This window comes from Coffea arabica, chromosome 2e (assembly GCF_036785885.1).
Source record: "Coffea arabica cultivar ET-39 chromosome 2e, Coffea Arabica ET-39 HiFi, whole genome shotgun sequence".
Lineage (NCBI taxonomy): Eukaryota > Viridiplantae > Streptophyta > Magnoliopsida > Gentianales > Rubiaceae > Coffea > Coffea arabica.
This window is the reverse complement of record NC_092313.1, coordinates 60,831,458-60,843,812: the sequence shown is the minus strand read 5'-3', so window position 1 is coordinate 60,843,812 and position 12,355 is coordinate 60,831,458. Positions and strand designations below refer to the sequence as shown.

The 12,355-nt window shown below is 37.8% G+C and overlaps 1 protein-coding gene across 1 annotated transcript; it reads right to left on the bottom strand.

The window, feature by feature from the left end:
• Positions 1 to 987: 987 nt before the first annotated feature.
• Positions 988 to 1,572, bottom strand: LOC113729240 (uncharacterized). The gene has a single exon (XM_027253560.1). It carries the CDS (start codon positions 1,570 to 1,572, stop codon positions 988 to 990), a length of 585 nt encoding a protein of 194 aa, XP_027109361.1.
• Positions 1,573 to 12,355: the final 10,783 nt, after the last annotated feature.

Here is a 12,355-nt window from a genome sequence, read left to right as displayed (position 1 = left end):
TTTTTCAGATGAAAAATTTCTTATACATATCTGAATTGATCGGCTGAGGGAAAACTTGTCCATCCATTTCTGCGAGAACAAGTGCTCCACCAGGCAATACTTTCTTGACGATTAAAGGACCCAACCAATTTGGTGCAAACTTGCCTTTGGTCTCTTCTTGCACTGGCAAAATTCGTTTCAACGCTTTGTCTCCTTCTTCGAATAATCGCGGTTTGACTTTTTTGTGGTAAGTATAGGTCATTCTCTTTTGATAATACTGACCACGACAAATGGCATTTAACCTTTTCTAATCAATCAAAGACAACTGCTCATGACGTTGTTTAATCCAATCAGTTTCACCCAGTTTGGTCTCCATTAGTATGCGCAATGAAGGAATTTCGACTACAACTGGCAAAACTACTTCCATTCCGTACATGAGATTGTAAGGTGTTGCCCCAATAGAAGTTCGAATAGAAGTTCTATATGCCATTAATGCATAGGGGGGCTTTTCGTGCCAATCACGATATCTTTCGATCATTTTACGAATTATCTTTTTAAGTTCTTATTCGCTGCCTCCACAGCTCCATTCATCTTTGGTCGATAAATAGTAGAATTTTGATGCCTGATTTTGAACTGTTCGCATAATCCATCTACCATATCATTGTTGAGATTCTTTGCATTGTCGGTGATTAATGTCTCTGGCACGTCAAAACGATAAATGATGTGTTTTCTTAGAAAATCTGTCACCACCTTCTTAGTCACGTGCTTGTAAGACTCAGATTCGACCCATTTGGTAAAATATTCAATTGCCACCAAAATAAATTGATGCCCGTTTGAAGCAGGAGGGTCAATAGTTCTAATTACATCCATACCCCGCATTGAACATGGTCACGGAGCAGTCATACTGTGTAATTCTGTGGGGGGAGTGCACATAACATCTCCATGCAATTGACATTTAATACATTTCCTGACAAAAATTACACAATCATGCTCCATAGTAAGCCAAAATTATCCTGTCCTCATGATCTTCTTTGCTAATAAATGCCCTTTCATTTGTGATCCACATACACCACTGTGCACTTCTTTCATTAAATAATCTGCTTCATCTTCATCAACGCATTTTAGAAGGCCCAAGTCTGACGTCCTTTTGTATACCACCTCTCCATTTAAGAAAAACTTGGATGATAATTTGTGCAAGAAGCTTTTAGCAGTCATATTAGCACCTGGAGGATAGGACCTGATTTTGAGAAATTTCTTAATATCGTTGTACCAGGGACGGCTATCAGAAGATTTTTTCATAACCAGACAATGTGCAGGCTTTTCTTGTAACTGAATCTGGCTAGGTTCAATCACCAACTCATCTAGATGTTGAATCATTGAAGATAAAGTGGCCAAAACACCAGCAAAAACATTTTGAGCACGTGGAATACGCCTGAATTCCAAACTTTTGAATTTGTTTGCCAAATCCAGTAAATTGTAATGATATGGCAAAATCTTTGAATCTCGAGTTATCCATTCTTTAAGCGTTTGATGCACGAGTAGATCGGAATCACTGAACACTAGTAAATCCTTGATCTCTATCTCCAATGCCATTCTTAATCCAAAAATACAAGTTTCATATTCAGTCATATTGTTAGTGCAGAAAAATCACAGTTTAGCGGAACCCAGATAATGTTTTCCTTCAGGTGATACTAGAATAGCTCCGATCCCAACTCCGAAAGAATTTGAAGCACTATCAAAGAGTAGTCTCCACTCAGGGCATTGCTCATTCATATCTTCTGCTGTACCAACAAACAGGACATCCTCATCTGAAAAATAAGTGTGAAGTAGTTGATAATCATCTTTCTTGGGATTTTCAGCCAAATGATCTGCTATAGCCTGCCCCTTGATTGCCTTTTGCGTGGTGAAGATGATATCGAATTCAGAAAGGATCATTTGCCATTTAACCATGCATCCGATCGGCATTGGTTTTTTCAATAGGTACTTCAAAATATCTGAACGAGAGATAAGATAAGTGCTGTGACTAAGCAAATAATGCCTCAGTTTCTGAGTTGTCCAAGCCAATGCACAGCAACTCCTTTAAGAAATGAGTATTTTGCCTCATAAGGTGTGAACTTCTTGCTAAGATAATAAATTGCTTGCTCACTTTTTCCAGAATCATCATGTTGTCCCAAAACATATCCCACAGCCTCGTCGAGCACAAACAAATACATAATCAAAGGTCGACCCGGCTTGGGTGGCACTAAGACCGGATGGTGCAATAAGTAATTCTTGATCTTATCAAAAGCTTGCTAGTATTCTTCATTCTAATACAATGGCACATTCTTCTTCAATAATTTAAACAAAGACTCACATGCTGAAGTCAATTGAGCAATGAACCTGCCAATGAAATTAATTTTTTCCAAAAAACTCTTCACATCCTTTTGTGTTTTTGGCACTGGCATTTCACGAATTGCTTTAATCTTTGCCGGATCTATCTCTATGCCTTTTTTACTGACAATGAACCCCAATAATTTGTCGGCAGGAGCCCCGAAAACGTACTTTGCAGGATTTAATTTCAAATTATATCTTCTCAAACTTTCAAATAACTTTTTCAAATCAATCAAATGACCATCCGCTTTCTTGAATTTGATTATGATGTCATCCACATAAACTCTCAACTCCTTATGAATCATATCGTGGAACAAGGTGGTCATAGTCATTTGATAAGTAGCTCTAACATTTTTCAATCCGAATGGCATTACTCGATAGCAAAATGTTCCCCATGGAGTGATAAAAGCAATTTTCTCTCTATCCTCTTTTGCCATTAGAATTTGATGGTATCCGGTGAAGCAATCGCCAAAAGACTCAATCTCATGCCCAGCGATATTGTCCAAAAGGATATGTATGTTTGGCAAGGGAAAATCATCCTTCGGACTGGCTTTGTTCAATTTTCGGTAGTCAACACATACCCTCACCTCTCCACTTTTCTTCGGGACAGGGATTGGATTTGAAAGCCAAATAGGATAATGAGATACCATGATAATCCTGACATTGAGTTGCTTCTCAATTTGCTCCTTGATTTTGAGACTTATATCCGGTTTAAATTTGCGGGGTTTCTGTTTCACCGGTGAAAAATTTGGGTCCGTTGGCAATTTGTGAACCACTATATCTGTTGACATACCCGTCATGGTATCATAGGACCAATCAAACACATCTTTAAACATGATCAAGAATTCAATCATCTCTTTTTCTGCTTCTTATTCAAATAAATGCTAATTTTGATCTCTTTATCATCGATTTTAGTGCCAATATTAATGATTTCTGCTTCTTCTAAGTTCGGTTTGGATTTCTCTTCATATTGTTCAAGATTCTTTAACAAAGACTCAGATTCTTCCTCGTTATCGCTCTCGTCTTGAATTTCTGATTTCATAATTTTGAATTCGTGAGAGATATCGAGATTGCAGTCATCATATTCCGAAATAGTGATATCCAAAGAATCAATGCGTTTTAGTTTTGGCCATCTAAAAAAGAATGAGATAGACACAACAATGAGTAAGTAAAACAATTGAAAAATGAACACTGTGCATTTCATTGAATTTCAAATAAAGGACAAAACGTCATAATACGCTACTTAACATAAGACTTGTATTGAAAAGACATTTGATTCAAAACTATTTACAAAACTAAAAGGCAAAAAATGATCAATGCGAATGATTTCTTTCATAATTCTCAACCAAAGGCAATCCCCTAGATTTACTGAAATTTCCTTCTGGAGGAAAGAAAGTCAATGGTCCAATTCTTCATTGCTTCCCTGGAGACCTCTGAAAATTCTGGATTCTCTGACAGCTCACCCTCATAAGTAACCCCCATGAACAGTTTAGATAAACTGATATCCCCCTCATTGATCGGGTCCAATTCAGATCCGATTACTTCTGATGGATGGGAAAAAGTGCAGAGCAATGGTGGGATACTCCTGACAATTTGCTTTCCTTCCTTTTCCGCTCTCTTGTGATCCAGCATTTCTTTCTTGTCCCTGGAAGTAGGTTGAAACCCTAGTCCAAAGGTGTCCTTCTTTTCTTGAAACTCTATTGGTTGTAACAGTTTACATAAACTGATATCCACCTCATCGATCGGGTCCAATTCAGATCCGATTACTTCTGATGGATGGGAAAAAGTGTAGTGCAATGGTAGGATACTCCTGACAATTTGCTTTCCTTCCTTTTCCGTTCTCTTGTGATCCAGCATTTCTTTCTTGTCCCTGGAAGTAGGTTGAAACCCTAGTCCAAAGGTGTCTTTCTTTTCTTGAAACTCTATTGGTTGTAGAATTTCCTGCAAATTATGTCTGAGACCCTTGCCTATCTCGTATCCTCCTCGAATCATTTTTTAGCCATCATAATGCTGGCTTTTAGCAAATTCATTCCCATCACCGACTTGTCTTTAGATACCCAACCTACTGAAATGATATCAACCACATGGTGAGAAGAAACCAGAGCTTTTCTACCACCTTCCTTTTTTGGTCCGAAATTGACGATCATAGTACAATCATCCTCTACAAACACTGTGACTAATTGGTCATTCATTACAAATCTCAATATTTGATGGAGCGAAGATGGTATAGCACTCAAAACATGAATCCAAGGTCGTTCAAGTAGAATATTATAAACACTTGAGAAATTCATGACTTGACACATGACTTGGAATTGGGTAAGTCCTATTTTCAATACTAAGTCCACTTCTCCCATTGATTCTCTTTTTGTGCCATCAAATCCTCTCACCACAGTTTCAGACGACCGAAATTTAGTTTCTTGAAATCCCAATTTAACAAAAGTATTCCATGGACAGATATTCAAAGCGGATCCGTTGTCTATCAAAACTCTCGACAATAACTTCCCATTACAACGGACTGAGATATACAATGCCCTTTTATGTCCAATTCCCTCAGAAATTAAATTCTCACCAGAAAAAGAAATTTGATTTGAATCCAAAACATGTTCGACTACATGGGTGAATTTGTCAACCGGAATATTCTTACGCACTTGAGCCTCAGTTAAAACCTTGAGTAGAGCTTCTCTATGAAGTTTCGAAGTTAAGAGCAGATTCAACATAGAAATTTGAGCGGACATTTTATCCAATTGCTCGATCACTTTATACTCGCTTTTCTTCGACATCCTAAGGAAATCGAATGCCTCTTCTTCAGTCACAACTGGTCTTATTGGCGCGGTATTTTGCTTTACTTTTGATGGCTCGTTAACTGCAGGTTCACTTATGATTCTTCCAGATCTAGTGACGGCGGCCACCTCCTTCTTTAGCATTTCTTCCCCTCCAATCAATAAAATAGGCTCACTATAATTCCATGGGACTTCTTGTAGGTTAAGAACAGGCGCTTGTTCAGGTAATTCGAGTACCACAAACTCTGAAGGCTCACATTCAAAAGGTATCACATCTAAAATAAAAAGATCAGCATTTTTCTTGACCTTGGAGGTTTCTTCTTCCAGTATGAATGGTTCTCTAATAACCCTTACTAGCTCAGATTCATCTACAATGTATTGAGTAGGTTCCTCGATCTCCTCGTCAATAGTAATAACTCCAACAGTGTCCTTGTGTGGAGAAAGAGGATTCCTGCTAACACTCGGTCCTTGTTTATCTCTCCTTCTTAAAATTATGTCTTTGGCCTCAATCATGTCTTGAATTTTATGTTTAAGTGCCCAATAATTGGTAGTAGAATGTCTAGGAGCTCCAGAATGATAAGCACAAAAAGATTGAGAATCATAACCAAGGGAAAATCCTCTAGGATAGACTTTAGGAAGTATCGTATCAATTTTTCCTGGGGCTTTGAGCTGTTCGTATAACTAATCAATGGGCTGACCTAGATTGGTGAAAGTTCTATATGGGGTTGGATTTTGAGTGTCATTGGTTTGTTGATAGTTGTAATTCTAGTTGGCTGGTGAAGCAGATCTTGGACTATAAGGAGGGCGAGCTTTAGTTTGAAAATTAGGTGAAAAATATGAAATGGTGTCGTGGATGTGTTTGGGTAATTTGGTCGGGGTCGAAGATGGTGAATAGAAGTATGATAAACAGGTCGAGTGGGTGGATGGTATGGGTAACAAGATGGATAGGTGGGATATTATTGATATCTAGGTCGGGAATAAAGGCCTTGGTCCCAAACAACTGCAGCTTCCTCCTCTTCCTTTTTGAACTGAGGTTTCTTGCTACTGTTGTTTGGATTTTGCAAAGCTTCTAATTGCGATTTCAGAGTTGACACATTAACAATCTTTCCCGCTCTTACAAACTTATCATACTTCTCCAATTTGTTAACAATTTCTACAAATGAGCATCCAGTCATGCGAAATTTTTTTTCAAAATATGGCTGGTCATGAGTTTTGATAAACATACAAACAATTTCTTCTTCATTCATAGGAGATTCCACCTTGGCAGCCAATTTCCTCCATCGCTTTGCATATGTCTTGTGATCCTCAGATGGCTTCCTTTTAGTCCCCTCAAGTGTGGTCCTCGTCGGAGCAAGCTCGCAATTATACTCATATTGTCTTACAAAAGCAGTTGACAAATCCAATTATGTCCTCATCTCATCAGACTTCAAATTGGAGTACCAATCCAGTGCATCACCTTCTAAGCTTTCAGGAAACATCGAACTGGCAAATTCTCGTCATCTATTAGCTTTCCAAATTTGTTTGCAAACATTCGGAGATGTGTCTTGGGATTGCCCGTTCCGTCATACTTGCTAAATTTGGGTGTTTTAAAACCCACAGGCAATTGCATATCAGGAAACAGGTACAATTTATTATAGTCAAAACCTCCTTATTTGTTCAAGCCTTGGCTCTTCCTCAAGAACTCGTCAAACCGATCCAACCTCTTTAACAGATTCTTGTCAATTAGCGGGGAGGATTTTCCTACTTCAACTTTTCCTTGTGCAGCAGCATTTAGCATGAATGGTTTTACAGTGGAATAATAATATGGTTCTTGAGATTCAAGTGGCATGTTCAAACTAACAGGTGGATAATTTGGAGCAATTTGTGTGTGAGGAGGATTGGTTTGGATATTGGATACATAGGTATGTGGTAGGCCATGAGTGGGATAGCTGAAAACTTTCTCAGGTGGATTTACGAAATGTGAAGCAAAAGGGGTTTGAATATGAGGTATGGGTAGTGATTGAGGTTCAGGTTGACCAGTAGGTAAGGGATCATGCTGGACACCGCTGCTGCTACCAGCAACCAACTGATCAATCACGGGCCGTTGTGCGGCCATCTCCATGCTTAATTCACTGAATTTGTTTAATACTTCACTCAGTTGAGCTCCCAAATTTGCAAGGTCGGGTGATGACGTCGTTGCAGACCTATCGGATGATTCAGGATGTACACTTATATTTACACTATTTCTTAAATCTCAACTACATGATCATGTAATGATGGGGTTTCTTCGTGTAACTATGTTTGCAATTACCTAAAAATTTAAGAAAAATCTTATTTAGATTTCCCTCTTGATTAACTGCTGACAAAAAGAAAGAAAAAGAAAAAGGACGTGAGTTAGTAAAAATTAAAGTAATCCGGATGTATGTCCTATTGAGGAGCCCTTTTTATACAAAAGGTAGGCCTAACATGATGCAACACCTTCGAAGTGGGACCCGTTTATCAAACCTGTTTTTGACCACCATTTTGCACAAAAGAAAAGTCATTTCAAATTTCCAAATTTCCATTTTTATAAACATTATTTACATCATTCTTCGGAGACGGTCTCGTACAAAGTCATTAAATCTTTTCAACCTATCTATTACAGCATCTTTGGATTCTCTGGTATAGGGATTCCTCATGTGTTCCATTTGACCGTACAATTCCCTATATTTTCTTTTCAATTCTTGGTGTTTCTCTCGCATCTTTTCACATGTCTCCTTATGTTTCTCTGCCATCTCTTTGCTGGCTTTAACGGACTCTTTAAGTTGCAAATTTTCTCTGTCTTTGACCTCCTCGGATGGTTTGTCTTGCAATTTTTGCGTACCAAAACCCTTAAGCCAATCCTCATACGGCGGAGTTACTAAACCCTTTTGCTTGAGTTCCGGAATGTACTTGGCGTGCTCGTCATCGAACAATATCCCCCAAGCCTCAATGATAAGAATCTTCATCAGAATTTTACTTGGATACATCTCTTTGTCAAAAATAATGGTGAATTCAGTTAAATTAAGTGTATACGGCAACTCTTGAATGCAGCCCAACTGTCGAAGAAATCTCTTCGGAGTATAAGCCATGATACCCTGAGTGCCTAGCAATGGAATGAACTCTGATGGTTTAGTACGAAGTACAGGTTTAACACAATTAGTCCAATCTAAAACCCATCTAACATTCTGATCAGACAAGTTTTTTAAGAAATCCACATATTCAAATGCATTACTAGGCAAACCATTTTCATTAATCCTCTTGTAATGCGTGACTATCCACTTATACCTAGATATTGGCAGACAATCAGGAATAGGTGATTGTCTCATAAAGTGGTCCACAGCCCATATGTGCAAAACTAAATTTGATCCATGAAAGAATTTTTCACTCCTTTGGCAAGTAGTGCAAGTTACAAAGATATCGGCTAAAATAGTCAAAACGATAGAGCATTGCCTATTTTTTATCCCTAGAAACAGATCAAACATGACTTTGATGAGTTCAAAAACTATCTTTTTGTCTTTCCTCGGGAAAAGATAAGTTCCGGCCATAACTAATCCATATATCCACAGCCTTTTACGCTTCCACATTGCCTTGGACGTAAATAAAAAATCTCCTAAGTGTCTTTTGAACCCATCTATCAATGCAAATCGGTCGAATAAGAATTTCACATCTATGCTTTGGTCAAACCCTTGTATTACGGATTCCTTAAACCCAGTGAAATGGCAGAACTCGGCTTTGCTAGACACAAACGAAAATATTACAGCAGTACCATAAATCGGTAAATTAAGAAGACCAGATACCTCCTCAATTGTCACGGTTATCTCTTTCTTGCCTAGTCTAAATGCAGAACAAATAGGGTCCCACAAATATATCAATGCTTCTACCAAGTAGCCGTCTGATTTGATATACTTGAAATCTCCGATTGGTCCTAAATGATAGGCTACTTGGTTAATTTCACTAGGTGAAAGCAATGCGGACCACTTCTGTACCTCAATCAGTGCTACTAACATTTGCTGGACTCGTCGAGTGCGTTGCATCTAGAGACAAGAAATTGGTGTCAAGTACCTTACCTACAGGTCCCACTTTTCCGGTTAAATTGAAATTTAAACGTGAAAATCTCAAAACTGCGTTAAATACTCATGGGAATATAGGTTGGCTTATTCTTAACATGGGATTCCCTAAATGGCATTCCCTCTAAACTTTATGCATGATGTCAATTTATCAAAGTAATTAAAAATGCAATTTGAAAGAAAAACATGACCTAAGAGACCCTTCGTATGCTAGGGTGGGCCTAAAATGATGTGCAATTATTAACCTATGAATGCAATACATCAAAATTTAAATGTGCAATAACCTATCTAAGAGGGTAGGTTCTAAAAGAGTATCATGCCAGAACTCTTATTTCTAAGACTCATGAATGCAATAGAACAAAGAAAAGTTAATTCAATTGATATATGACACATAACACATTGGAGTAAACAAAAATAATATGAAAAATAGAAGGCAATTAAAGAAAGAAGGGTGTAATCCCTCCCCCCGTGTCTAGTGTTCCTAATAGGGTAAGGTAGATTCTAACATAGACAATTTCTAACATGGATGCATAAGGTTGGGTTCACTAATACATCTAGACTCGATTAAGGTTTTATGTGACGCCCCGAAAAAAATGAGTTTGAGAACTCGGAAATTTTTTTAATTTTCTAGGGTTTATTTTTTTAACGCCCGCCTTTTCTACATTTTCTTGATTAGAAAAATTCCCCAGATAATGTTTATGAGCAAAAATAGTTTTAAAATGATTTTTCTAGTATCGGTTAGTTTTTGAGAAATTAAAAGCGTATTTTGGACGTGGGACCCGCAAGTGCGGTAAATGCATTATATTTTTGACAACTTGTAGGAATTTTGTATTAAGTGATATTATTTTACAAGGTGTTAAGATATTTGTCTTGGAGAGACAAGAAGATAATCTCAAGCTTAAAGAGTGACAAGTGTCACCTTGTTATTGAAGGTTGGACTTTGACATTTGACCATCTTACTACCTTTACCAAATAAGTACCAAATTGATCCAAAATTACCTTCATTCTTCATCATCTTGGCTGAGCTTCACAAGGAGAAAAGAAAGGAAAGCTTTCATCTTACTTCTTCATTTCTTGCTCCAATCAAACAATTTAACCGATTAAACTTGGATTTGCTCCATAAAAACCTTTCTCTTGGTAGTATTAAGGTGTGTAGTGAAGTGGTTTGAGAAGCAAAGGTGCTAAGTTGGGTCTTTTCTTGGGTTTGTAAGGTAAGTGACTAAGGAACCTTTCCTTTGATCTTGATAATGTTCAATTAGTGATTGGTGGTGGTTGAATAAGTGATTTTATGGTTGATTTCCTGATTTTGGTTGAAAATGATGAAGATTTATTATTTTTGGGGATTTTTCTGTTTTCATATGGATATGATTATGGGTCATGTATGATGATTGGAAATGATGTTTAATAACTCTAGGAGGTGGAAAAAGTGATTAATTGCAACCAATTTCTGTTTTGGACCAAAAATTGAAAAGTGAGGGTTTTGTGATAAACATTCTGTCCGAATTTTTAGGTCCTAGATAGAGGCCGAATTGGCCTTTTCTTAAAACATTAAAGTTGTAGGGAATGACATTTTAGAGGTGCCTACAAAATTTCAGGTCAATCGGAGTAGCGTGGAATGAGATAAGTCGAAATTACTATTGCTGTTCTGGGTTACCCAGAATTGGAAATCTGCGACTGTAATTGGTTGTTTTCGCTGGAATTTCTTCCGAATTGGTTGTTGAGGTCTTCTGATGAAATGTAACCCTATTTCGTAGCTTTCAGCTGGTTTTGGAATTTCTGGATTTGGACTTGTGTAGGCTGAGTTATGATATTTACGCTAGAATGCGTTTTGCAAACCTGTTTTCGTGATTCTGGTATAGCATCTTGCATTTTTGACCTGGTTACACTGGAAACTGAGTTGAGTGACCTTCTACAATATTGTACCCCTATCTCTTAGCTTCGAAACGGTGGGTCTTGTATCTTCATCCGACAATCGTAGCGCCTTTGGTACCATTACCGCAAAATGACGTCAAAACCTGTTTTTCTGGTTTTGAGCTTAACTTTCATTTCCGGACTTTTCCCTAGTCTGACTTGTACTAGTACTACTTGGAGTTTTCTGAATGGCTATTGGATGAACTTGTTGTTGTGTGTGTATCTTTGGGTTTGAATGAGAAGAATAATGAAGCCATGATGGTTGGGAAAGTTAGCAAATTCAGGGGAAGTGCTGTCCGAACTTTGAAGGGACTTGATTGCATTGAGTTTGTGATCTAAGACTTGGATTTGAGCAAGACAATGATATATGATGGTTGGTTCCTGAGCCGTGGAGGTGAGTGACCTCAAACTACTTCTAAAGTTATTTATGAACCGTTTCTTATATTATTTACTTTTGAACTGTTTCCAAAGTTACTTTTGAAATGTTTTCTTGCATATCATGTGTGCTGGCATTTGAGTATGCCTTGTTTGCTATATTTCTTGACTTCATGACTTGTATTTTGGTTGATAACGTGTTAAGCGCTTATAATGATTTCCAAAACGAGTTTTCGAGGCGAGTGTGTACTTTATCGTACTCGACCTCGATAAATGTGAAATTTTCGATTGAAATGTTACTTGCGCATGAATGTAAGCCTTTTGGGCTGAACTGGCCATTGCCCCTTGTTACCGGTCGTCTTGAGCCAGAAGCGGACTCGGTCAGGCGATTAGGAACTTGGGTGAACGTTTGGTATACTCGAGTATTACCTATGTAGGTTGGTGGAGCCTGGCCAAAAGCCAGGGACGGGGTGAATGAAATGAAATGAATGACCAAATGAGCGAGGAAATGTCAGGAGAATGAATGTATCCTTTCATGAATGTTACTATCGCTTTCCATTGTAAATGTTTCTTGAATTATTGATAATCCATATTTAATGTTTTGCAAATGATGTAGTTGTTTCCGGATTTATCATTTAATTTATGACATCATTGCTATATGACATCATTGAAATGAACTATTGTGAAACCGATTTGATTAATGATTTTCTGGTTACTCGCTGAGCTTTTAGCTCACCCCAAAAGATATTTATTCCCCTCCACAGGGCTCGTGGCGAAGGAAGGACTTGTAGTACTTGTGCACGTGTATGGATGGCCTAAACTTTGTACAATTTTGGATTTGGAATTATTTTATGTATATTTGGGATTAGTTTC